The 26,310-nt window shown below is 61.2% G+C and overlaps 2 protein-coding genes across 3 annotated transcripts; one reads left to right on the forward strand and one right to left on the reverse strand.

Annotated features, from left to right (window-relative positions):
- Nucleotides 1–1,318: 1,318 nt before the first annotated feature.
- Nucleotides 1,319–11,318, reverse strand: GCDH (glutaryl-CoA dehydrogenase). Its single transcript, XM_044994900.1, has 12 exons — nt 11,304–11,318; nt 11,060–11,174; nt 10,655–10,690; nt 9,959–10,102; nt 9,302–9,364; nt 8,420–8,590; nt 6,700–6,829; nt 6,047–6,263; nt 5,198–5,301; nt 4,293–4,418; nt 2,994–3,154; nt 1,319–2,379 (listed from the first exon to the last, which is right to left on the reverse strand). Exons 2-12 carry the CDS (start codon nt 11,160–11,162, stop codon nt 2,306–2,308), a joined length of 1,329 nt encoding a protein of 442 aa, XP_044850835.1. The 5' UTR covers nt 11,163–11,174; nt 11,304–11,318; the 3' UTR covers nt 1,319–2,305.
- Nucleotides 11,319–19,043: 7,725 nt separating this feature from the next.
- KLF1 (Kruppel like factor 1) lies at nt 19,044–24,384 on the forward strand. Of its 2 annotated transcripts, XM_044994906.1 has the most exons (4): nt 19,044–19,347; nt 20,645–21,178; nt 21,214–21,482; nt 22,312–24,384. In XM_044994906.1, exons 1-4 carry the CDS (start codon nt 19,261–19,263, stop codon nt 22,616–22,618), a joined length of 1,197 nt encoding a protein of 398 aa, XP_044850841.1. In that variant the 5' UTR covers nt 19,044–19,260; the 3' UTR covers nt 22,619–24,384. The 2 variants fall into 2 exon arrangements, with proteins under 2 accessions (XP_044850841.1, XP_044850842.1); XM_044994907.1 differs by having other exon boundaries at nt 19,058–19,347; nt 20,645–21,482.
- Nucleotides 24,385–26,310: the final 1,926 nt, after the last annotated feature.

Here is a 26,310-nt window from a genome sequence, read left to right on the forward strand (position 1 = left end):
CCGTTGGATCGATCACCGCCCAAGGATCCCACGGGTGGAGGGGGGAGAGAAGGGACAGGTAGCACAGCACTTTCTGTCCTGAGAAGCCACTTCCACCCATGAGTCACAGCCAGCATATCAGAAAACCAGCAAGTTTGTCTTATATATTGTTCCCGTTTCCCAGTGCTGGACATGGGTATTTTATAACTCCTGGGGCAGCTCCAATTGCCTTAGCACATGTAGGTGGGCTGGGACTTTTTGCCACAGTCATGGGACCTGCAGTGGTGTTGTGGTGAAGGGTCGTTGCAGGTGGCTTAATCCAGAGATACCCCCCTGGCTGTTAAAGATTTTTTGAGCAAGGATGGCTCAGCTGTCTTGATATGGGCACATCTCCGACTCTTGGTCCAATTTCTATTTCATAAAAGGAACAGTACAGGCCAGATTGTCAAGAGTTGGGTGTTGAGCACTTTGAAAAAAAAAATCTGGAGCTGTATGAACCTTTGCTTTCTTGTAACCAATTTGCCAGGGATCAAGGGCTCAACGCACCTGCCTCGGCTAGGATTGAATTTGGCTCCAGCTGTTCAGCAAGCTGGACACAGCTGGCAGAGAGACTACAGTACAATTCTGGTATTGAACAGATTGGTTCTAGTGCAGGGATGGAATGTGCACTGAAAACTCAACCACCAGCACGTCACTAGAGCTAGGGCAGCTATTCTGCGTAGCCCATCACTGCCGTAACTTGAGCCTAACACCTTGGTAAAAAAGTCAGGCCCGAGGGCCAGAAGTTTCAAGAGAATTCAGCATCCACCATCGGGCCCAGATCACGAGAAGAGCTCAGGGCATCAGGTGTTGACATCTCTCGGAAATCTGTCTCCAATTGTGGGGTACAAGCACTTGAAAAATCTGGCCCTGGAAAAATATTCCCCGGAGTCATGTTGGGCACCCAGAGCTCCCATGACAGCATCTCATAAACACAACCTGAGGGACACATTTCCAGACCTTCTGCCCTGATGACTGTGGGAGCATTATGGTGAGTTATTGAACATCTCAGCCACTCTGCACCTGCTCAGACTTCACCACTCACTCCCAAGACCTCCAATCTGAGAGGTCACAACAATCTTCCCGAGTCAAGAAAGTTACCTTTGAACGAAGGGATGTGAAATTTGAACACAGCCTATTGCTGATCATTTTCTTCTGTTTTGCAATGGCCAGGAAAACCAGCCACCAAATGTTAATCTATGGCCTGTTTTACACAGTTCAGCATCTCTGATTCTATCCAGCAGCGGGCTGCAGGGTACATAAACAGCTAACCACCACAAACAGAAAAAGCAAGATACCGTATATTTTAAAATTTATTCATGTAAGTAACAGAAGGGATACGAGATCAGCTGGATTCAACTGTGGGCTACTGTGAAAGAGAAATTTGGTAACAGGAATGCTAAATGTGTCCTCTGTGGGTCTTACAGCTGGGGAAACCGAGGCACGGAGAGTTGCCTGCAGTGGGTCCGTGGCAGAGCCAGGAATTTAACCGCATTCTGAGCCCCAGCCCTGTGCAGTGGACAGCATTGCTTCACCTTGGTAACAACGGTTAGCTCAGTAACTACATTGTGCAGATGCCCGTTGGACATGTCCCATGACCTGGCTGGGCGTGAAGATTCAAGTTTTATGGCTTCAACACAGCTTTGTAAAGAGAAGAGAGTTCTCCCGGCATGCAACAGTGCATCCATTCAGATAATTCTGAGAAGCAAGTTAGCTGAACTTGGACATCCAGTGGAAGGAGAGATGAACCACTGATGAGTGACACTGCATTCCCACCCTGTTGATACAGGCAGCCTTTCCCACACAGGTCCTGAATTTGCACTCAAGGAGAAAGCAAGCAAGCCAGCTCCATGCATCAAGCAGCCAATCCAACATCACAAACCCACTGACTTTTGTTACATGACAATCCACTTCACAGAAGTTTTGCTAATTTCACCCCTCCCATATCCCCAAAATACAAATGCAATGCTGGCAAAGACGGTCCGTTACTGGGCCTGTCTCCTTGATCCTTTACTGCAAACAGAGCGGAAGACCTTCTCCCAGATTCTTGACTTTGAAAACCAACTAGCTGATCTGGGAGCGAATCATATTGCAAAGTAAGAAAGAATCAAGGAGTCAGCCTGAAGAGTTGCATTCAAATTCTGTATCACAGCAGCAGCCTCTGGCTTGTGACTTTTTTATCTTGAGAAAGAAAAATCAAAAATATTTTTATACAAAACAATCATTCTTCCGACGTAGTGAATTTAAGGCTGTTGCGAAGGTGATTTAGGCCTCCTCCATATTGGATTTATTTGCCAACGGTGAAAGACTGAAGTCCGGTGATTGCTCTGCCAAGGATGAGAGCGTGGATATCATGCGTGCCTGTGGAGCGAAGAGATATGGGAACAAAGATCTGGCCCTGGAAAAATATTACTCACTGGGAAGGGTAATATGCCATATCATGTCCACACTAGTGGTTGTACTCATGTAATTATATTGGTAAATGAAAGTCACCCCCCACCCCGACAAACACCATTATCTGGGGGTAAAACCTGTGTATAGACCAGGCGTAAATCATCAGATGCTAGAGGATGAGCATGATCCAAGATTAGCCATCAAACAGTGGCAGGGCTTGCTTCCCCCGGAAGGTGAAGAAAGGCTATATTAGCGATGAGCAAAGCAAATCACTAAAATGCAGCCACCTCTAGGGTGGAACATGGCAGCTGTTTCAGCAGCATATAGCAATGGCGAACAAGAAAGGAGGGCAGGAAGTGAAGAACATCATATCCAGTTGGAGCTGTAAGTCCCAACGTGACACAGGGACATTGGATTGGAGGGGAGGGGAGAATGCCTCCTACTGAGGCCTGCCCTGCTCCCTGAAGCACAGCACCCCCTAGCACCCTGCTTTCTATCCCTTACCTCCATGGTCCCGAAGGAGCTGGATAATCCCAGGAACCTTCACGGCATTTGATACAAAGGTGTACGGGGAGATTTACCTTCATAGGTGTTCACGGCCTCCAGGTTCATGACATGCCGGATGACGTGGTATTCGTCGGCGATGCCGTTGCCCCCGAGCATGTCCCGGGCCTGGCGGGCAATATCCAGTGCTTTGCCGCAGGAGTTCCGCTTCAGCATGGAGATCATCTCAGGGGCAGCCCTGCAACCACAGGAGCGATCAAGGGCACTGGGGAGGATGGACGAGCTCCCCGGTGGAGCCAGGGTTTGTGCCACGCTGGCACCAGGCTGAGGGAGACCTGGCAGCTTGGTCAAAGGGGAACGGCCTGTTTTTCTCTAACCACATGGTCTGGATCAGAACCAGCGCTCCTAGAGGGGAATAGGGCCCCTCTCCCCACCTGCATGAGCCAGGCAGTCCCCCAACTGGGGGCTGGATTGGAGCCATTGCCCCTTAGAAGGAAGAGGCCCTGTATGTCCCCCATACAAAATGGGAAATGACTGCCCAGGAAGGAGCACTGCAGAAAGGGAGTTGGGGGATCATAGTGGATCACAAGCTAAATATGAGTCAACAGTGTCATGCTGTTGCCAAAAAAAGCAAACATCATTCTGGGATGGATTAGCAGGAGTGTTGTGAGCAAGACACAAGAAGTGATTCTTCCGCTCTATTCCGCTGGACACTATTGTGTCCAGTTCTGGGAGCCACATTTCAGGAAAGATGTGGACAAATTGGAGAAAGTCCAGAGAAGAGCAACAAAAAACGATTACGGCTCTAGAAAACATGAGCTATGAGGGAAGATTGAAAAACCTGGGTGTGTTTAGTCTGGAGAAGAGAAGACAGAGGGGACACGATAACAGTTTTCAAGTACATAAAAGGTTGATACGAGGAGGAGGGGGAAAAATTGTTCTTCTTAACCTCTGAGGACAGGACAAGAAGCAACGGGCTTAAATTGCAGCAAGGGCGGTTTAGGTTGGACCTTAGAAAAAAACTTCCTGGCAGGGTGGTTAAGCACTGGAATAAATTGCCTGGGGAGGTTGTGGAATCTCCATCACTGGAGATTTTTAAGGGCAGGTTGGACAACCACCTGTCAGGGATGGTCTAGATAACACCTAGTCCTGCCATGAGTGCCGGGGACTGGACTAGACGACCTCTCGAGGTCCCTTCCCGTTTTATGATTCTATGTCATTCCACAACGCCTTCTGCCACCAGTCCCCCCGAGCCTGGGGCTGGATCAAAGCCGGTGTACCCTGGATCCATTCCCCACCCGAGCCAGCCAAACCCCTTCTAGCTTTGCAGTCTAACCCACAGAATCACTTTTTAGTTTAGAAAGGCAGGTACATACTTGTCTTCATCCTTTAGCCTCCCCAGCTGCAGGCAAGCTTGTAAGCCAATGGTGATCTCGGTGAGCATATCAGCCAGCTTCTTCTGGACCAGCTGGTTCCTAGCCAGCGGCACCCCAAACTGGATCCTAGCGGAGGACAACTTAGTTAGGAAACCTTGGAGCAAAAATCACTTAAAACTCCTGGGGCAGATCCACCTCTGGTGACTGCCTTCAATTGGGATGGAGCATTCTACTAGGTCGATTAGGTAGCGCCTAAAAGCCCCATCCAAAATCCCCATTGTGCTGGGTGCTGCCTAGACAGAGCGAGAGAGAGAGAGGCCCTGTCCTGACAAGCTCACATGGTGGGAGGGGAAACCAGGGCCCAGAGAGGGGAAGGGATTTGGGACACCTGGGTTCTGTCCCTGATTCTGCCCAAGTCACAGTTCAGTGCCTTATGCACTACACCATCCGTGCTTCTCATTTGACCTGATCTCTGCCCAGCGAAGCAGATTCCATCGGACGCTCTACGACTGAAAGTTCTTCCGAGAGCTAGAACGCTTCATATACACTGCATGGAATCGGCTGCTGGCACAACTGGACAGGACAGAGCTAGGGAGCCCCATGAAAGCCCTTCACTGCTGGACTCCACTGTGTTCTCCCACAGCTGACTGCTTGCATTCACCCCAGTGGGTTAGGGAAGGGGGCTGGGAGTCAGGACTCCTGGGTCCCATTCTCAGCTCTGCTACTGATCCACTGTGCGACCTTGGTCAGGTCACTTCATCTCTCTCGCTCAGTTTTCCCTCCTGGCAAAGACTCTCCCATGAATGCAGTGAGGTCTAAATTAATCAGTGCCTTTAAAAAGAGGCAGGCAGGGATCCCTCACCCCAGGCACAAAGAGTTCTCCCCCTCCCGCACGCAGTCATTACCTGTCCAAGGCATACTGCCTGGCTGTCTCCAAGCAGAATTCAGCAGCTCCGAGCGCTCCCCAGGCAATGCCGTACCTGGCGTTGTTCAGACAGCCAAACGGACCCTGGCAGGACACGAGAAAGAGCCTTGATCATTAACCCCCAGGCAACGCTGCCAAGGAAGAGGACCTGACCTCTGCTCCCGCCAGCCCCGTGTTAACAGGCAACAGTTTACTGGCTTCCGCGCCATTGTCTGTCTCTGCCCAGAAGGATCTGGGGACCACATTTCTAAGCACAAGCCCATCGGCATCCATCAAAACTGACCTGTGAAAGCCGCAGGAATGGCTGATCTCTCCAGCGGAAGCTCCCTGTACAGTGGGGGCTGTTATACAGCGATCGCTCCCCCCCTGCTGAAATGCAGTTGTCTCTGGGCTGCAGAACAGCAGCTACTTATCCAAGGGTCACTTGCTGCTGTGCTGAAATGCAGCCGCTTCGGGGGTGGGGGCGGGGCACAGCAGCTGTTTCCATCAACCACACAGCAACCATGCCCGAGACAGGAAGCGAACAAGAATCCGGCAGTCGATTGCTTCCTATGGTTTGGGAAGCTGAAGGCAACTGCCAAGGTGAGGGTCCAGCAATGGCAGCTGGATTAACACCCCTTGTTTTAAAGGCCGTTCCCTTGCAGCATAGTGCCCCCTAGCACCGCACTGGAGTCAGCATTGGCTCTATGGGGAAAGCGCCCCCTGCTGGCCCCCCTCCCCACAGCAGCTGGAGACTCTCCTCCAGGCCGTGTCCCCAGCCAGCCCTGCTTAGGCTGTGAGATCATGGGGAACCGAAGAATCGGCTGGGGGGAGAGGAGGTTGGACTTACTGCGAGCCCGGAGACATGCGGCAGCAGGTTCTCCTCCGGCACCTCCACGTCCTCCATCAGGATCATGCCAGTGGTGGAGGCCCTCAGGGAGAACTTGCCCTCGATCTTGGGGGTCGACAGGCCCTTCATCCCCCTCTCCAGGAGGAAGCCCCGGATCCTCCCGTCCTCACACACAGCCCATACCACGCAGAGATCCGCCAGGGGGGAGTTGGTGATCCTGGGAGGAGATGTGAGACCCAGCTCATCTCGGACTCTCCCAGAGCTCCCCCCACAAAGGAAGCAGGACGAGCCACAGAGGGGAGATGTGAAACACCCAGAAACTCAATAGCAGAGCCAGGGATGGAACCCAGGAGTCCTGGCTCCCAACCCCCCTGCTCCAACCACTGGACTCCACTTCTCTCCCAGAGCTGGGGATAGAAACCAGGAGTCCTGGCTCCCAGCCCCTCTCCCTGGAGAGGCCCAGGATTGGCTGAGCCATGGGGAGCAACAGGGCAGGGCTGAGATCATCGGGGTGCAGCGCTTGGGGGCGGGGGGACCCACAGAGGATCTGGTGTCCGGGCAGGGGGGCAGTGAGACCACGGGCCTGGAGCTGCTGAGAGCCGTGGGCAGGGTAGCGGGCGGGCTGCCGGGGCCTGGCTCTGGCTCTGGCTCACCAGGTCTTGGAGCCGCTGAGCGTGTAGGTCTTGCTGGCCGGGTGGTAGCGAGCCCTGGTCTCCATGCCCCCGGGGTCGCTGCCGTGGTTGGGCTCCGTCAGCCCGAAGCAGCCCAGCAGCTCCCCTGTGGCTGAGGACAGCGAAGCCAGTGGGCTTGGGTGGGAGCCACGGCCCCTCTGCCCCGACCCTAACCCAGGTCCTCCCCCCCCGTCCTGCCCCCCCTCCTCAATTCCCACCACCACCCCACTCCCCCCTTCCCCCCAGGTCCTGCCCCCCCCTCCTTAATTCCCACCACCACCCCACTCCCCCCCTTCCCCCCAGGTCCTGCCCCCCCCAGTCCTGCCCCCCTCCCCTCAATTCCCACCCCCCCACACTCCTACTCCCCCCCTTCTCCCCCAGGTCCTGCCCCCCCAGTCCTGCCCCCCTCCCCTCAATTCCCACCACCACCCCACTCCTACTCCCCCCCTTCTCCCCCAGGTCCTGCACCCCCCAGTCCTGCCCCCCTCCCCTCAATTCCCACCACCACCCCACTCCTACTCCCCCCCTTCTCCCCCAGGTCCTGCACCCCCCCCTCCTGCCCCCCTCTCCTCAATTCCCACCACCACCCCACTCCCCCCTTCCCCCCAGGTCCTGCCCCCCCCAGTCCTGCCCCCCCTCCTCAATTCCCACCACCCCACTCCTACTCCCCCCCTTCCCCCTCAGGTCCTGCACCCCCCCCATCCTGGCCCCCTCCCCTCAATTCCCACCACCACCCCACTCCTACTACCCCTCTTGCCCCCCAGGTCCTGCCCCCTCCCCCAGTCCTGCCCCCCTCCCCTCAATTCCCACCACCCCACTCCTACTCCCCCCCTTCCCCCCCAGGTCCTGCACCCCTCCTCCAATTCCCATCTGCATCCCATCCCAGGTCCTGCACCGACCCCTCCCTCCACCAGTTCCCACCTGTCTTGCCTCCCTCCCTCCAGGTTCCTGCACCACCTTCCCCCAATCAATTCCCACCCCACCTCTCATCCCAGCCCCGGAGAACCTGCCCCCTCCTGCACCACCCCTCATCCACCAGACACTGCCCCACCCCATCTACTGCCCCCAACCACTTCCTCCTAGGTTCCCCCCACTTCCCAAGCCCCCACTCACCCGAACACCCTCCCCCTGGTTCTCGCACTGCCCACCCCACTGAAGGCCTCTCTCCCTCCCCCAGTTCCCACATTCTGCCCCCAACACCCTCCCCACGGCTCCTGCCCCACCCCCGAGGAGATACCCAATCCCACAGTTGCCACCCCTCCCCCAATGGTCTCACATCACCCGGCCCCACCTGCCCTGTCCCCGACTTCCGCATCCTCCCTCCCCCGACAGTCTCATGGCTCCTTCGCCCCCAGTGCCCCCGCCAGTCCCCTGTCACCCCACTCCCTGGATGCCCGCCCCAGACCTTCCCCACCTCTGTGCTCCGAGGGCCCAGCTTCCTGGGTGCCCACCCCTCTCCCAGCAGCCCGCCTCAGAGGCAAGTCCTTCCCCGTCCCGCCAACCCCCGCTCCTTCCAGGTAACCCCAGCAGAGAGCATTGTGGGAAAGAACCATCCCAGCATCCTCTCTGCTCTGCCAGCTGGCCAGACAGTAGGGGACCAGCTACAGGGGACGTCTACCAACTCTGGAGCCAGCAGGCTCCCCGGTGGATCCACGCTCCTGCTCCTAGCCAGTGAGAGCCCCCGCCTGCGCCTCTGGCTCACCCAGACGGGGCAGGTATTTCTGCTTCTGCTGCTCCGTGCCGTAGGCGTTGATGGGGTGCATCACCAGGGACGACTGGACGCTCAGGACCGAACGGTAGCTGCTGTCCACTCGCTCGATCTCCCGAGCCAGCAGCCCGTAGGCCACATAGGTGGTTCCGGCACAGCCGTAACCTGAGATGGGCGCAGAACGTGGACAGGACACACAGCAGCAGCAGCACCGGTCCGAACCCCGCCCTGGGTCAGTCAAGACTGGAACCCCCTCCCCGCCTGAGGACAGCTGGGGAACGGCTCCCCTCAGCACCTGCTACCCCGTGTGCCAAGGGCTGACGGGGCCACTCTGCAGGGCTGAGACACGCCAGTAGGGGGCGCTGTGTGTGCTGGGGATAGTCCAAGGGCACCTGCTGCCTTCCCAAATGGAGCCACAGGGGCTGCATGGCCGGGCACAAAGCCACAGGATTAGAGATGCCACAGCAGCCACTGGAGAATCGGCCCCCAGGAACTGGGGGGCCCCAGTTCAGCCCAGCCACGTGGTCCCTCCCCTTCACAGGGCACTGCACCCCCCTCAGCCACAGGGGGCATCCCAGGCGGGGCACAGGTGGGCGTGGCCGGGGCAGGAGGGGGCGTGACTGGGGCGAACGTGAAGGCAAGGAGGGGACGTGGCCACTGCACAGTCCCAGGTGAGCACAGGTCAGCTCAGCTCTCGGGACTGTCCTTGGGGGAGCCAGCAAGCGTCAGGAGAGCTCTCAGGGGCTTCCCCACCCACCGTGCCCACCATCCCTCTGCCCCGTGTCAGCTGGCAAGATCCCTCCCTCCATGGGACGCACTGTCCTCGAACAGGGATCCACTCCACGTCCCAGCCAACCCCTCCTGGGTCCAGCTCACCTTTGATGGTGGAGCCCAGGACTCCCAGCTCCCCCAGCTCCGACACGATGTCCCGGTGAAAGACTGGGAAGAGAAGACACAGACGTGTGTCTGTCAGTGCAAAAGGCAGAGTCCCTGTCCTCTGCCCCCCGGCCGCTCAGGACCCGGAGCTCCAGCTGTGCAACTCACTTGGCTCTCCCGACAGCAACGCACAATCCCTGCAGTGCAGCCCCACCAGGGGGTTAATCTGCAGTTCCTTCCCCCAAATGCAGGGCCCTGAAGGAGGCTACAGGCAGGTTCCGATCTCTGTGAGCCCTGGGTAAATCTGGAGTCACTCCCTGATGACAACGGGGCCGGATTCTGATCTCAGATCCCCTGGGGCCACTGAATTTAAAAGAGTGGAACAGTTGGAAGAACAGCGGGTGGCATCTGGGTCTGTAAATCACCCCCAAGCAGCTCTGGTTTGCATGCAGCCATGGCACGGTGCCCTGGCACGTGGATCTCTGGGACGCACGGGTCCGGGCACCGCTGCTGCAGACTGGACGCAATCAGACGGCTCCCGGTGCTAGCGACTGCAGTCAGCAGCTAAACCCCAAAGAGTGACCGGAGGCTCTGGGAGCAGAGGCACGGGTTTGTGGAACGGTCACGGGTTCTATCCCCGGCGCCGGCTTCAGGCACCTTCATTCCGGTTGGCCATGACAATCCGTGGCATCAGCTTCTCCTGGCAGTAGGTGCGGAAGGAATCCCGGATCATGAGCTCCTCCTGGGTTAGCTGCCTCTCCAGCTGCAGGGGATCTCGCCAGTCAAACTGGGCTCCCGGGGCTGGAGAAAGACAGTCAGAGCTGGGCACACACCTAACAGCTTCCGTGCCAACCCCTACCCCTGTCCACACAGGGAAGGGGGAAATGACAAGCCAGGCACCTCAGCTTCTCAACCCAACCTCCCTCGCTCTGGAGGCCGATCACAAAGGGGAACATTATTCCCCAAAGTAAAGCCTGACGGGTATTGGCTGTGGGGCAGGGGAGCCCAGGGCTGGAATAGCAGGGTGGCAGGTCAGAGTGGAGAGGCATCAACAGTTGGGCATGGGATGGAAGCCATTCATTAAAGCCAATTCCTGCCCAGCCTTTACTGGAATCAAATTAGTAATTACTAATACCCCTAGTTCAAGCCAATGCTTTAAACCCCTGATTTACAGGCACTGGGAACCCCTTGTTTAAAAAAAAACCCAAAACCCCATAGCGCTGCCTTCTGGTTGTTTCACTGTCTGCCACCGATGGATTCGTAGAGGCGCTTGACCCCGTTCTTGTCAGTTTCGGCAGCTGTCCCAGGATAGAAAAGTCCTTTCCAATAGGAGCTGGGGGGGATGACAGTTACCTTTCAGGGGCTTCTCTCGGGCCTTCGTTTCTTTTTCTGGAAAAGCAGACAAGCAGCCGGGCAGGTGGGTTATTTTATCCCTGCTCTGCTGAGGACGCAAAGCAGGAATCACTGGCTCAAATCTCTACCCTGTGCCACGTGGGGAGGGAGCCCCTTCTGGGCATCCCATTACCCGTGCCAGCTTCTTAGCTCTGTCGAGCTAAAGAGCCAGGGGTGTGGAGGTGGGGCTGTGACAGACTCAGATCCTCCACGGATGGGGGACTTGTCACACCAGTGGCTCCATGGTGGTGGGGGCCCGTACTTCCCCCATAGTTCCAGCCCCCATCCCACCCCCTTTTAAAAATATCAACATTTAGGGGGTCTGGCTCGAGGGTGCTGGGAGAGGCTGCTCCCACCCCTACTCACCTTTCTGTGCCGCTATGGTGCCCTGGGGCCGGATGGTGCCTACCCCCGCCACGCGGCAGCTGCTGCATCTCAGCAGCCTGGTCACGGCGAGTCTCAGAGCCATCTGGGTTTGCTTCTAGTCGGGAAGGGAAACGGGAGAGGGGCTGCTTAGGGGCGACAGCCAGACACACCGATAAATCACTGTCACGATGCAGGGTGTAGACGGGTCCCGCTGATCTTGTAAGCCTGTTCCCAGATGTGTCACCTGAACGTTGTAACGAGGTGCTGTCTACACGACAAGGCAGGACGGTGTTTTAATCACACCGAGGCAGCTGTGTTGCAGCCGGGTCCCTCCCATGGGTTCTGTTGTGTGGACGGGACCCACAGCACCACTTGTTGCTATGCTAAGGGGCAGGAATGGCCCAGACACACAATCCACACTGGATCTCTGAGCCAAGCCCCACCTCTGAGGGGGGAGTGGGGTGTAGTGGTGGAGAGGGGGGCTGGAAGCCAGGACTCCTGGGTTCTAATCTTGGCTCTGACTCTCCTCCCAGCGCAGTTCCCCACGGATTCGGGGTGGGGGCTCTGCTAATGGACGCAGCTCCAGAGCCCCGGTGGGGCAGAACCGGGGCATTAACCCCCTGGCTGCCAGCCCCCAGCCCCTTTGCTTTAGCTGCCGGGGAGGGCCAGGCATCGCGCAGCTGCGGGAGCCGGGGTGTGTGTGTGGGGGGGGAGCCGGACCGAGCCCAAGGCACCACGGCGGCCTCAGCAAATGGGACCCGGGAGCTGAGCTAAGCAACCCCCCCGGAGAGCCCCCCCCGGGCTGCCCCTGCCAGCTGCACCCAGGCTGGGGGTGGGGGGCGGGGACTGCCCCTCCCCCCAGCTGCCCTGATCAGAGAGACCGGAGCCCCCCCAGCACCGAGCGACTCACCTGGGGGGGAACTGACCAAGGGGCAACCGGGGATCCCTTTGGGTGACGTCACCAGGAAGGGGCGGGGCGACATCTTGAGCGTGGCGGAAGAGAGCGAGATTAACCCCTTGGTGTCCCTCAGGCTCAGCAGCGAGGCCGCAGCGGGGGAGGGGGAGGGGTGCACGTCACGTGCGGTTACTGCGGCGCGTGCACATATGGCCTGTAACGGACCGCACGTGCTGCACTGGAGACTCCGGTGCATGCTGCCTGCCTGCCACCCCTCTCCGTGCAGCTACACGTGGGTGAAGCATCTGCAGGCCCAGAGCATTCAACCCCTGCACGCCCGCCACAGTCTGCAAAAACCGCCTGCGTGCAACCTCATGCAACCTCACATGCAGCATTTGCACACACACAGGGGAGACACGCACGCACGCACGCAACAGGCGCACGCCGGCCGCCTCCGCCTGGGGTCGCTGCCTGCTGCTTGCAAAGGCCGCGTGCCACAGTAAGAGGCACCCTCCATTTGTTTGCAGCATCTGCACCGCGTGCAGCATCTCCGGGCAGCCAGCTGCTCCTGCAACAGCTGGATCCGTCTGCTGCGTCTCTGCCTGGAGCTGGGCGGCCCCGGCGGTGGAGACATTTGGGGGTTAAAAAAATCAGCGAGAGAAACGATCAAAGGGGAGCGGGCGGGAGCGGCACGCGCCTTTCACGGGGGGAGGGGGGCGTGGTGGGTTGATCCATCCGTGATTGGCCACCGGGGGGGGGGCGCGCGAAAGATGATACAGACACGGGGGGGGGCAGGACACGTGGTGCAGAATCAGCTCCGCCCCCGCTTCCAGCGCGGGCCGCCCGCAGATAAAGTGTATTGGGGGGATCAAGAGTAAATGTCCCTCCAAGCTCCGCCCCCCCGAGCAGGTGGGGGCTGCGATTGGCTGGAGATGCGGACCCCCCCCCTCCGACCCTGCTGTCAGGGCGGGTTGAGGCAGCTCAGGGGGTGTCTGACACCCCAAACCAGCCGGTCCCTTCCAGCCAGAGCCCCCCCCCGCCGCCGCCGCAGATTCTAGCCCGGAGCATCTGAACCACTGGGACCCTGCGTCCAACGGGGGCGGGGCATTGATGCTTCTAACCCTCGCCCCCTCCCCAGGCTCTGAAAGCCCCCCCCATCCTACAGGGAGAGCGGGGGGGGGCACAGACACACACACACGTGGCCTGGACAACATCCCCCCAGCTCTGCCGGTGCCCCTCACTCCCGACCCGCAGCCCCCGCTACCCCAGCCCTGCCCCCCAGCTCTGCTGGTGCCCCTCCTGACCCCCAGCACCTACTAGCCCGGCCCTGGGCTCCCCCCACCCCAGACAGCACCGTGAGGAAGGGGCCTGGGAGTTAGAGCTCCTCCTGGGTTCTATTCCCAGTTCCTGGGGGCGGGGGGCTGGGTGTCCTGGACTCCTGGGTTCTGTTCCCACCTTTGCCACTGACTCACTGGGTGACATTGGGCAAGTGACTGTCCCTCTCTGTGCCTCAGTTTCCCCAGGGAGATGACACCGACCCCTCTCCTGGGAGCACAGGGAAGGCGTTTGGCAGTGGAAGCCCCAAGTGGGAGGGGAGCGGCCCTGGGTCTCCGCCCCGAGCATGGGGGTAAGGGGGGGGGGGTTCTCAGAAAAACCCTTGAGGTTGGAATGTGGAAAGAGTGCAACAGCCCCCACTTCCTCAAATTGCTGGGAGGGGATGGGCAGACGACACAAACAGCCCGATAAGGGAGGTGAAAAGGTCCCCGTGACATGATGCCGCAGCCTGGGAGGTCATGGCCCAGGCAGGTCATGCCCTAAACCACCCCAACTCTCTCCTTGTTTATTTACTTTCTGTGAAATGGGCACATCTGCAACCAGCCCCATTGTCCCAGACCCTGACTGAGATCGGGGCCCCCTTGTTCCTGGCACAGACACAGAATGAGCGACAGCCCTTGCCCCAAAGAGCTCACAGCCTAAATCTACAGAAGGTGGGAGGGGAAACTGAGGCACCAATGGGGGGAAGGGACTGGCTCAGTGTTGTGAAGCACAGCGGGGGCAGAGCTGGGAATAGAACCCAGGTGTCCCAGTCTAGGCTGAAGCTCTAACCACTACGCCAAACTGCCACCCTGCCAATCTTCCCACCCACTTTTAAAAAGACCCTTTAACTCTTTCTTGCACAGAATTTCTAAACTCAGCAGAATCCAGTTCACCTACTCAGAGGCTCATGCGCAGGGTCACTCCTTCCCTCAAAGAGGGGGGGCTTTGAGAGGGGGGCTCCAGCTGAGCTCTAATGCAGAGAGGTATGGGGAGGCGGGAGCTGCACGCAGTGGAGAAGGCTCTTGAACCCAGAGATGCTGCCTGAGTCAGATGAGAGCCTAAGCCCATTGCTCTTAGCAGGGGGAGCTGCCCTGTGGCAACTCAGTGGGCCCCACAGCTCTGGTGGCCCCTGTGTGGGGCAGGAGGAGGAGAGCCAAGGGATCATCTCACAAGCAGAGACAGCCTGGCTGCATAGGGAAGTATGGGGGACCCCACTGCTCCCACCAATGGTTCTCTGGGAGTGGGGGTGAGGTCAGAGGGGAGCTGGGTCCCTATGGGGCACAGGAAGATCTGTTGGGGGGCAGTATGGGGGGAGCTCTCCCTGCCATGCCCCACCCTCACTTTGGGGGCATCTAGAAGGCAAAAGGCCACAGGCAGGGCCGGCCCCGAGGGCCTGGCACCTGCCGCCTGCTGCGTGGTCTGTGGCTGGCAGGGGTCATGCCCTGGGTGGGGGTGGGGTGTCACATGGCTCATTGTGGCAGCAGAGACACGGGCCAGAGGAACCACAACCGGTCAAATTTGGGGAACGAATCACTTCCCCTTTTCTACCCGCCTGGCCCTGGCAGGGCCCGTGTGTGCAGGGGGCACTGTTCTGCCAGTGCCCCTCACTCCCGACCTGCAGCCCCCTGCTATTCCACCCCTGGGCTTCCCCCTAACTCTGCCAGTGCCCCTCACTCCCGACCTGCAGCCCCCTGCTATCACACCCCTGGGCTCCCCCCTAACTCTGCCAGTGCCCCTCACTCCCGACCCGCAGCCCCCTGCTAGCCCACCCCTGGGCTTCCCCGTAACTCTGCCAGTGCCCCTCACTCCCGACCCGCAGCCCCCTACTATCCCACCCCTGGGCTTCCCCCTAACTCTGCCAGTGCCCCTCACTCCCGACCCACAGCCCCCTGCTATCCCACCCCTGGGCTTCCCGCCAGCTCTGCCGGTGCCCCTCACTCCCGACCCGCAGCCCCCTACTATCCCACCCCTGGGCTTCCCCCTAACTCTGCCAGTGCCCCTCACTCCCGACCCGCAGCCCCCTGCTATCCCACCCCTGGGTTCCCCCCCATGCTCTGCTGGTGCCCCTCACTCCCGACCCGCAGCCCCCTGCTAGCCCACCCCTGGGCTTCCCCCCATCTCTGCCGGTGCCCCTCACTCCCGACCCGCAGCCCCCTACTATCCCACCCCTGGGCTTCCCCCCAGCTCTGCCGATGCCCCTCACTCCCGACCCGCAGCCCCCTACTATCCCACCCCTGGGCTTCCCCCTAACTCTCCCAGTGCCCCTCACTCCCGACACGCAGTCCCCTGCTAGCCCACCCCTGGGCTTCCCCGTAACTCTGCCAGTGCCCCTCACTCCCGACCCGCAGCCCCCTGCTAGCCCAGCCCTGGGCTTCCCCGTAACTCTGCCAGTGCCCCTCACTCCCGACCCGCAGCCCCCTGCTAGCCCAGCCCTGGGCTCCCCCCCTCCCCAGCTCTGCCGGTGCCCCTCACTCCCGACCCGCAGCCCCCTGCTAGCCCACCCCGGGCTTCCCCGTAACTCTGCCAGTGCCCCTCACTCCCGACCCGCAGCCCCCTGCCAGCCCAGCCCTGGGCTCCCCCCCATGCTCTGCTGGTGCCCCTCACTCCCGACTCGCAGCCCCCTGCTAGCCCAAAGCAGCGTGATTGGGGGTCAGGACTCCTGGGTTCTATTCCTGGCTCTGTCCTGACTCGCTGGGAGAGCTCAGGTTCGGTTTCCCGCTCTGCACCATGGGGATAAGGATCCCGACCCTTTCCCCGTGTGGGTGCGAGGCTGGTCTCTGGCAGCCCCTCGAGCGCTCAGAGCTCCTGGCAGGGCTCTGATCTCACAGCCCCCCTCCCCCCGTGCTAATCAGGGCTCACACATGGTCTGGTGCGACAGGAGCTGCAGATTAGGGCCCAGCAGCTCCTAACCGCCGTCAGCCCCAGGAACTGGGGGAGCTGCTGGGGGGGGCCCTGATCCTGGCTCCCCACCTCTGTGCAGGCATCGCCCTGGGGCTGGGATCCCCCCCAGACCCCTTGGAGGCTCCATGGTGGGAGGTTAGAACCGACTGGGCTGAGGCCTGGCGAGCTCGTCTCATGCAGGCGTCAGGCCGTGGCTGCTGGGCTGGGACAGAGCGAAGGAAACACTCAGCCCCCCCTCCCCCGGCTCATCTGCCCCCTTCTCTGTGCCCCGTGGGGCAGGGGAGAGATTCAATGGCTTCTGGGATCAGGAGTGAGAGCGAGGCTGGGGGCAGGCAGAGGGGACCCCCAAGGGGGGGCTCCCCACTGCAGTGGGAATCAGGTGTGTTGTTCCCCCGGTGACCCCTGGGGCTGCCGGGTGGGTCAAAACCCATCGCCAAACCCCCAGAGGCCAAGGCACCTCGGACGCAGACCCAGGATTTGGGGACGTGAAGCTGACCCCGTCCCTCCCCCCCCTTGGTTATTCCAGGCCTGGGCCCCAGCCCAGCTCTTCGGTGCCCCTCAATCCCGACCTGCAGCCCCGTTCTAGCCCAGCCTTCGCGCCCCTGCCCGCCGGGGCCTGTCTGCCCCGTGTCTCAGCTGGAACGTTCCCCACTGCTGGAGCCGGAGCAGATCCAGGGGGTTTATCTGCTGCTCTGCCCCCGTATCAGAGCTGGGGCCGGCGGCCGGGCCGCGCTGGGGCAGCCCGATAAAGCCCAGGTGGATGGTGAGCTACGTCCATGCGCTTCCCTGAAAGCAGCGGGTCGGGTTTTGGGAAAGGGGGAAGGCCTGACCTGAGGGGTTGGGTGTGGGGCAATGGGAGCCAGAGCCACCAGGGAATAGGAGAGTAAATAGCTGCTTCAGTCAGTCAGGATCAGAACCCAGAGTCCTGGCCCCCAGCCCCCCGCTCTAACCACTAGACCCCACTCCCCCGAGCTACAGAGAGAACCCAGGAGTCCTGACTCCCAGTCCCCCGCTCTAACCACTAGACCCCACGCTGCACCCGGAGCTGGGGATAGAACCCAGGAGTCCTGGCTCCCAGCCCCCTGCTCTAACCACTAGACCCCACTCCCCCGAGCTACAGAGAGAACCCAGGAGTCCTGACTCCCAGTCCCCCGCTCTAACCACTAGACCCCACGCTGCACCCGGAGCTGGGGATAGAACCCAGGAGTCCTGGCTCCCAGCCCCCTGCTCTAACCACTAGACCCCACTCCCCCGAGCTACAGAGAGAACCCAGGAGTCCTGGCTCCCAGCCCCCTGCTCTAACCACTAGACCCCACTCCCCCGAGCTACAGAGAGAACCCAGGAGTCCTGGCTCCCAGCATCCCGCTCTAACCACTAGACCCCACGCTGCACCCAGAGCTGGGGATAGAACCCAGGGTTCCTGGCTCCCAGCCCCCTGCTCTAACCACTAGACCCCACTCCCCCGAGCTACAGAGAGAACCCAGGGTTCCTGGCTCCCAGCCCCCTGCTCTAACCACTAGGACTGCACTCCCTCTCTTGGTTGGGGTCAGGAGGGTGGGGTTCCCTGAATCTTGTTTTGTTTCTCAGGAAATTCTCAGAATTTCTGGTTCCTTGTTTCCTTTGATGAAATTTGAAAGGGCCTGAGGCCGGAAGAGAGAAAATAGAGCGGTATAAAAATCCAGGGCAGGCAGGGTTAGGGGGACAGAGAATTAAGGGACTCCGGGGTTCCCTCCCCAGCTCTGGGAGGGGAGTGGGGTCTAGTGGGCAGAGTAGGGGGCAGGGAGGCAGGACTCCTGGGTTCCCTCCCCAGCTCTGGGAGGGGAGTGGGGTCTAGTGGTTAGAGCGGGGGGGGGCTGGGAGCCAGGACTCCTGGGTTCTCTCCCCAGCTCTGGGAGAGGAGTGGGGTCTAGTGGTTAGAGCGGAGGGGCAGGGGCTGGGAGCCAGGACTCCGGGGTTCTCTCCCCAGCTCTGGGAGGGGAATGGGGTCTAGTGGTTAGAGCGGGGGGGGCTGGGAGCAGGACTCCTGGGTTCTATCCCCAGCTCTGGGAGGGGAGTGGGGTCTAGTGGGCAGAGTAGGGGGCAGGGAGGCAGGACTCCTGGGTTCCCTCCCCAGCTCTACTGTGTGACCTGTGCTGGGCCTTGTTTCACCCACTAGAACCTGTCTGGGGGCATGACAATGATTTGTAGTTAGGTGGCACCTTCCATCCCCCGACCTCCTGTGATTCATACTCCCTCCTTCCCACCTGGAGGCCCTGGCCTTGTGCTGTGGTGGGGGAGGCTCCTCGCCTCCGACCAGTCAACCAGAAACCTTCCACGCCGCTCTGGTCACGACGCCTGTAGCAGTGCCCCCATTTCACAGGAGGTGGGACTGAGGCACCAAGGCGGCGTGTGTGTGTGACTTGGCCAAAGTCACCCAGCAGGTGAGGGGCAAGAATAGTATGTAGGAACCCTGACTCCCAGCCCCCTGCTCTAACCACTAGCCCCCACTCCCCTCCCTGAGCTGGGGGGTGTCCTGACTCCCTGACAGCATCCACCTGCCTCCCAATGGGAGGGGGCTACCAAGTGGCATCAATCATCCCCCAATGGGCAGCAGCCCCGGCTCCTGATGGGCCCCACGAGAGGCACCTGGGGGCTGAGTCTAGTGGCTGCCAATGCAGGGGGGGGAAGGGGGGCTCTACCCCTTTATAAATCAGCCCCTGAGTGGGGCAGAATCTGCAGCTGCTTTGAGAGCCCTGGGGGGGGGGGGGGTTGAGATAATTTCCCAGCCCTGAGTCAGCTGGGACCCCCCCCTTGAGTGAAATTAACCAAGTCCCCAGCTAGCCCCCCCATGGGCCACACCCCTCATTCTGATTGGCCAAGAGGTTCCCCTTATCACCTTGGCCAGCCAATGAGAGGGGGGCGGGAAAGAGGGAAATGCAGCGTTTGGGGCGGGGGGAAGCTCTGCTCAGAAGGTGGCTCGAGGCAGCCGGCAGCTGGGGGGGTGGAGGAGCGAGGAGCACGTGAGGGGGGCAGGGTGGGTGGAGGGGAAGGGAGTTGGAGGGGTTGGTTCCCCCCCCCCCCCCGGCCCTGAGCTGGGGCCCGGCTGGCCATGGCCTTCGCCGACGCCGTCCTGCCCTCCATCAGCAGCCTGGCCGGCTTCTGCCACTTCCAGGAGAAGCAGTCGGAGATCCTCAAGGTAAGGGGGGGCTGGGGGGCAGGAGCTGCCCCTGACCTCCCTGGCTCGGCCGGCTCTGGGGCTCGATGGATTTGCTCCAAGGGGTGGAACTGCGAGGGGGGGGGTGTCTCCCCTCTCTGGTGTGAGGCTGCAGCTGAGCTGCTCCCCAGAGGTGGCTGCATTCCCAGGCTCCGTGTTCTTGGGGGGCAGGAAGGTTTGGGCTCTGTCGGTCTAGGCAGGGAAGTGATTGGGGGGGGCAGGAAGAGACTTTTCCTTGGCCCCCCCCCCATCCAGCCCCACCCCAGCTCTGCTGAATTGCATGGGCAAAGCAATGGCCGCAGTGTCCTGCCCGGAGCCCACGAGGGCCCTGGGGTAAGACAGGCCGCAGGCAGGAGGCACCTGGTCGCTGGAGGGGGGGCCCTTCCCGAGGGGGAGGTTTCACTGGGTGGGTGGGTCCTGCTAAGCCACAGCGCATGGGGCTGGGGGGGCAGGATGCCTGGGTTCCATTCCTAGTTCAGGGGGGCGGAATCCCAAAGTTCAGCTTAAAGGAGCTTCCAGTGAATTGTGCCCCTCAATCCCTGCAGTGTCCCCCCCACTATCCCAGCCTGGGGTCCCCTTCCCCAGCTCTGCCGGTGCCCCTCACTCCCGACCCGCAGCCCCCTGCTAGCCCAGCCCTGGGGTCCCTTCCCACAGCCCTGCCGGTGCCCCTCACTCCCGACCCGCAGCCCCTGCTCTCCCAGCCCTAATTACTGAGCATCAGCTGAGCCTCTTCTCTGGGGGCTTTATTGAGCCTGGCGAGGGGCTGGGGCTGAGAGCAGCCCAACTCCCTTGCGAGATGAGTGTCTGCACGCGGGGGGGGCCCCCACCTCTCCTTTAACATCCTGCCTGCGAGCCCCATCCCGGGGCGCTCTCCCCTCCGGGCAGCCGGAACGGCCCCGTCCCCCTGCTCCGCCAGGAGCTGCTGCGGGGTCCTGATAACAGGTTCTCTTATCTCTGGGTCCCAGCACGGCAATGTTGGAGCTGATCCCATGGGCCTGGGGGGGTGGGGGCTGGGCCAGGGGGGAGGTTTGTGGCCAGTTGGTCTCTGGAATTTCGCTCAGTAAAACAATCTAGCTGGAAAAGGGGCAGGACGGGCTTAATGTGGGTGTGAGCTGAGCTTAGAACCCAGGAGTCCTGGCTCCCAGCCCCCTGCTCTGACCACTAGCCCCCACTCCCCTCCCAGAGCTACGGAGGGAACCCAGGAGTCCTGGCTCTAACCACTAGTCCCTTCTCCCAACGTCTCCTCTGGCCTGATGGAGCCTGTTGGTTTCCTCTCTAGTGGTGGAAGGTGGAAGACGCCCCGGACCCCGCAGCGCCCGGCCCCGTGGACCTGGCCCAGCCCCACGGCTCCCTGCAGCTCAAGCAAGGGGACGAGGAATCCTGCTGGGACCTGGACTTCCTGCTCAGCAATTTCCCCAGCACGGAGGCCGGTGGCCCCGGCCCTGGCGGGGGGTTCGAGGCAGGGCCCGGGCTATGCCAGGCGGACGCCTACACGGGGCAGAGCCCAGGCGGGTACACGGCGGGGGCTGGGCTGCCGGGCCCCCCCAGCCTGGTAGCCGAGCTCCTGTTGGGGGACGAGCCCCTGGGCTGCAGCTCGGTGCCTCCTGGCTATGCCCGGGGGCAGGAAAAGGGGGGCGCGGGCACCTTTGGGGGGCATTTGCTGGCGTACCCCTCCAGGCCGGACTGTGAGGCCCAGCCCCCCGGCGGGTACGGGGAGCCCCGGCCCGTGGCCTTGCGACATGGCTACCAGCTGACGTACGGGGGCTACGCCCCACTGGCCCCCACCCTGCTGGCCCGGGGCGCCCCCTACTGCCAGCTGCCTCAGCCGCCCCCCTACGGCCTGGGGGGCAGCTGCCAGGCCTCTCACAGCCAGTACCAAGCCTGGGTCCAGCTGTACCGGGGCAGCCCAGCTCTGCAGCCCTCCCCGGCCCCCGCGGGCTCCCTCGGCCTCCTGGCGCCGCCCGCCCCACCGCCCGGGATGCTCCCGGCCAAGCCCAAGAGGAGCCGCAAGGCCTGGGCCCACAAGCGCCCCACCAGCCACACCTGCAGCCACCCCAGCTGCGGCAAGACCTATACCAAGAGCTCCCACCTCAAGGCCCATCTCCGCACCCACACAGGTGAGGGGGTGGGGGCTCGACTGCAGCCTGCGCTGGCCCCAGGGGGGCACTGGGGGGGTGGCATGGGGCAGGGGCTCGGGAGGGGAGTGTTGGGGGGAGTAGGGGGTGTGGGGGGTGCTCTGGGGAGGGCTTGGAGGGGCTCAGGAGGGGGGCTGCTTGCAGTGGGAGGGCTTGGGATGGGGCACCCCACGGGGGGGGTTTCAGGGGGCTGCAGGGAGGTCTCTGGGGGACACTGCATTGCAGGGGGTGCTGGGCTGTGGGATGGGGAGGGGCGACTCCCGATGCGGGAGCTGCTGGATCTCTGAGATGTGACAGGTCCCGTCCCTTTTGGGTTGTGGAAAATGCCTGAGCGGTGACACCTCGGGCTCTGGTCCCTGCATCCTGCCCCGGCCCTGAGGCTGGGGCTTTCGTTCTGCCTCCCTGCACTTCCCCTGCAGTAGGTACAGGAGCCGTCGCTTCCCGTCCGAAATATTTGCTGGGCTTACTGTGCAGCTGCTAAACAGCCCCTGTGCTCCACCCCAGAGGTGGCTGCATCTCTGTGCTGGATCCCTGTATAACCAGCTGTCAGGCTCCACCCCAGAGGTGGCTGCATCGCTGTGCTGGATCCCTGTATAACCAGCTGTCAGGCTCCACCCCAGAGGTGGCTGCATCGCTGTGCTGGATCCCTGTATAACCAGCTGTCAGGCTCCACCCCAGAGGTGGCTGCATCTCTGTGCTGGATCCCTGTATAACTAGCTGTCAGGCTCCACCCCAGAGGTGGCTGCTTCTCCGTGCTGGATCCCTGAGGTGGCTGCCTGGCCTGGGGTGACGTTCCCTCTGTTCCTGGCAGGCGAGAAGCCGTACCACTGCACCTGGGAGGGCTGCGGCTGGAAGTTCGCCCGCTCGGACGAGCTGACGCGCCACTACCGCAAGCACACGGGGCAGCGCCCGTTCCAGTGCCGGCTGTGCCAGCGCGCCTTCTCCCGCTCCGACCACCTGGCCCTGCACATGAAGAGACACATGTAGTGACTGAGGCCACGCTGTGCCCGGCTCTGCCTGCGCCACGGACTGGGGCGTGGGCCTGTGACTGCCGCGGACGCTCGGGGCCAGACGGGTGCTGGCCAGCAGCAGAATTGGGGGGGGAGGGTTGTGGCTGAGGGGAATGGACCTGGGGGGGGGGGGGTTTGTCTGAGTGCCCCTCTTGGAGGGCACTAGGGTGCTTTGGGGGCTGGTAGTTCCCCAGTGGGGGGGGGTAGTGGATGCACAGACCCAGCTTGGGGGAGGTATTGTGCTGATCCGGTGTGTGTGTCAGGGGGTTTGATCCTAGATCTCCCCCCTTCAGCAGCCCCCCCCTTGGCCCTGGCCAGCTGTCCTTTGTCCAGTGCTAGCTGCTTCCTTGCTGTGGGGAACCCCTCCCCTCCTGGGGTGCCTAGAACCCCTCCCCCTGGGATCTGTCCTGCCTGTTGATGGTACCTGCAACTCACCCCCCTCAGAACCTGGCCTCTCATGAGCAATGCCTAGAACCCAACCTGCCTGCTCTTGTGGCACCTAGAACCCCCCGTGCTGGAACCTGCCGGCTCTTGTGGCACCTAGAACCCCCCGTGCTGGAACCTACCTGCTCTTGTGGCACCTAGAACCCAACCCTCTGGAGATCCCTCCTTAAAACCCCACCCCTAGGGGGTCCCCTCTTGCACTGGGGCTGAGCAGGCAGCACGGAGGCAGGCGCCCCCTAGTGGCAGCGAGCGGTTTAAGCAGGTTCTCTTTCCCCTTCAGCAGTGACCAGCAGCAGCTGCCTCCTTATTAAATGTCTGAGGGGGGTTGAGATACTCAGACTTTATAAACTGCAAGAGATGGGGGGGGGTCCAGCATCTTTCCCCTTTAGGGGGTGCTGGCTTTGCTCTGGCCCCGGGGCAGGGAACTGGCTGGCTGGGGGGTGGGGACTGGGCCATGAGGCCTTTCCCTGCTAGGGGGAGCTGGCTCTGACTTGCTTTAATCATTAAAGAACCAGATGTAATTTCCATCTCCATGAAATGAGTTTGTGGGTCTCAGGCCCATTCCCATAATCCTCCTGGCCCCACCCCGCTGCCCTTGCCGAGGCTGAACTGTTGTTATCCCTCCCTGGTGCCCCAGCTCCTGTCACCCTCGGGGCAGGGGTGGGGATTAGGCCAGGCCCACGGGAGATGGGGAGGAGAAGCAGTGGGGTGGGGGTGGGGGGACTTCTCTGACTGAATTGGCTCCATTCAGAACAGCTGCTGGCCCTGGCCTCATCTCACAGTGTAGCAACCAGCCCTCCCAGCTCAGCACGCACAAGTTGTGCAACTCTTTGAAGGAGTAAATTTACCCTCTGAGTAACTTTGCCATTTCGGGGACCCCGTTCTTCTCTCTCCATCCATCAGTTCTGTAAATCTGATGCCTGTGACCAGATTCCATTTCTTTTCAGTGTGTTTCTCCCCCTGTCTAGTGTGTGTCATATGCCTTATACTGCCATTGGTGAATGGGGATTCCCCTTGCTGTGTCTTCCATGCGGAATTCACACCCCACTGTGTTTGAACCTTTAACCCAGGAGAGGATTGAAATGAAGTTATTTCTCCCCTGGCTCTTTGAAAGTGTGTCCTGGCGGATTGAAAAGTAACAGCTGCCGGGGGTGACTCTGCCGAAGAATCACGGAAGCGCTTCCTTAGCTTGGGGTCTCTGTCAGGCTGGGTGCTGCGCAGTGAGGAACAGCTCCTGCTCTACGTTGCCTCAGTTTCCCCTCTCACCCCGTGTCTCCGAATGTGAAAGGGACTTGCCCCAGCTCAGAGACCAGGTCTGTGGCAGAGTGGGGAGGAGAACCCAGGAGTCCTGACTCCTGCTAGGGAGCCCTGGTCATTCAGCCAGGCGGCCTCCCAGAGCCTAGGGAATAAGATTGAATTTTGTTTAATGACTGCACGGGGATGGGGGAGGGGGGGCAGCAGCTGGGAGGTTGGGGGCACAAGGGGATCCTGGGCTGAGATTGGGGCTCCTGGCGCTACCGTAATGCACCTAATAAATCATGGCACTATGAAGTCCCTATTTATGAGCAGGGCTCTCGGGTGCTATGGTAGGTCCCTTCCCCAAGTGGCTTCTGCCCTGAATTCCCGACCTGCCATTTTAACTGAAACATCACCCCCCCCCCCCGCTAACCGTTCTCCTGCCCCCGGTCGGAGGGGCCCTCCGGCTAATTATGAGCCCCACCAGCGGAGAGGTGAGTTTCGGAGTCCCGGGGAAAGCAACTCCCACTGCCATGCTCTCAGCTCCAAGACCTGCTGTATTAATGAAAAATGAGCCTCGTTCGGGCTGCTCCCTTTCCCAGCAGTGAGTCTTTCCGGGCCTTGGCCCCGGCGGGTGGAACCAGCCCTCACATTGGTGCATTTTGCCTTCACATGCTTAAAAATCTCGGAGCCCATTCTAATGCCTGGGGGCAGTCGGCCTCCTCTGGTCCCTGGGGGCAGGGCTTGGGGCTCAGAGGGCGAGCAGGCTCTCGTGCAGAGTGCGGGCGTTACCTCCGCCAGGAGATCTCCAAGGGGGACCTCAGACTATCCAGCGATGGGGCTGGAGCCGGAGGAAGCTCCCCCAGGATCTGTCTCTTCTCCCTGCCTCGTGACGCGAGCTTGGGGGGACAGTCAGCGCCAGGGAGCGGCGGCAAATTCAAACCCAGTGCAAGGAATGATACCCACGTGGTTAGCCAGTGGAACTCACTGCTACTGGATGGTGCTTGGGAAGAGGGCTGGGAGGGCGAGCCGGACCCTGAGCCTAGCCAAAGGAGGCATGAATGCTGGTGACAATTCGGGAAGGGGTATTAACCTCGTACCTCGACGTGCCAGGGCTGAAGGGGATCTCCAGCAGAGCGCACGGTGCGACCTATGAGGGGGCAGATTGTCCCCCAGGTGCTACTCCAGGGGGTCTAACAGCTTCCCCTGTGGCAGCCGGTGCTGAGCAGGCGGAGCCGGGATACCGGGCTAGATGGGCCTCGGGTCTGATCCCGCCTAGCAGGCCCAGTTCCTCGTTTAATTGCAAATGGGTGTTTTCCTCCAGCGCGACTCTAGGTCCAGGACGTTCTCCGGCTGGGTTACCTGGGGGGCTCAGCCTGGGGCCGCACAATGGCCCTGATCCACGGATCAAATCAATTACCTTTTTACCAGCAAAAACAAGCATGGGGGGGGGGGGGGGGTGGACTGAGTAGGGTCGCTGCTCCCCCTGGTGGTGTGACGGTGCAGCTGCCGCGCTACCCTTCAGCCTGGCTGGTTTAGGGGGCATCTCGCAGGACAGCCCCCCAATCCAGCCCTGCCCCCAGCCGCTTCCGTGCCAAGGCCAATCGGCCTGTGGATCTGGGCGCGTGTGGCCAGCACGTCTGTGAAACACGGGGGGGGGGGGGGGGGGGGTTGGGGAAGAGCCACAGGAATGATCAAAGGGTTGGGAGACAAACCTACAAACTTAACCCCCCCCCCCGGCTCCTGGTGGGGAGGTCAGTGCTTGGAGCTTCCCACCCCCCCGGGGGTTCACATTTCCCGTCCATTCCCCGGCTGCAGCCCAGCAGCTGTGAAATGGCCCAGGCCAGCCAGCACCCCTGGGAGTCAGGCAGGGTCGCCGGGGACGCGGCGTCGCCCGAACGGCACCGCCAGGCCCGGCCTCTCCCGGCGGAGTGCGATGAGCTGGGTGCAGCGGCGGGAGCACGGCCGTAGGGCAGACCAGGCCTCCGCTCGCCCCGGGGCTTTCGGGTAACGCAGGGAGGGGGAAGGGCTGGCTCGGTCCCAGGCTGCAAGTAGCGACGTGGGGAACAACCCGGGAATCGTGGGCTCCTCGGGCGACCGCGACCCAGCGGCTGGAAGCC

The sequence above is a fragment of the Mauremys mutica genome, chromosome 20 (genome assembly GCF_020497125.1).
Source record: "Mauremys mutica isolate MM-2020 ecotype Southern chromosome 20, ASM2049712v1, whole genome shotgun sequence".
Taxonomy (NCBI): domain Eukaryota; kingdom Metazoa; phylum Chordata; order Testudines; family Geoemydidae; genus Mauremys; species Mauremys mutica.

Coding starts and splice junctions, on each gene's coding strand:
- GCDH (XM_044994900.1), bottom strand. CDS start 11,162: ATGGCTCTGAGACTCGCCGTGACCAGGCTGCTGAGATGCAGCAGCTGC. Junction 10,103..10,654: donor CCGAGAGAAGCCCCTGAAAG/GTAACTGTCATC, acceptor GTCTTTCTCCAG/CCCCGGGAGCCCAGTTTGAC. Junction 5,302..6,046: donor CGCATGTCTCCGGGCTCGCA/GTAAGTCCAACC, acceptor GTGTCCTGCCAG/GGTCCGTTTGGCTGTCTGAA.
- KLF1 (XM_044994906.1), top strand. CDS start 19,261: ATGGCCTTCGCCGACGCCGTCCTGCCCTCCATCAGCAGCCTGGCCGGC. Junction 19,348..20,644: donor AGCAGTCGGAGATCCTCAAG/GTAAGGGGGGGC, acceptor TTTCCTCTCTAG/TGGTGGAAGGTGGAAGACGC. Junction 21,179..21,213: donor CCCGGGGCGCCCCCTACTGC/CAGCTGCCTCAG, acceptor CGGCCTGGGGGG/CAGCTGCCAGGCCTCTCACA.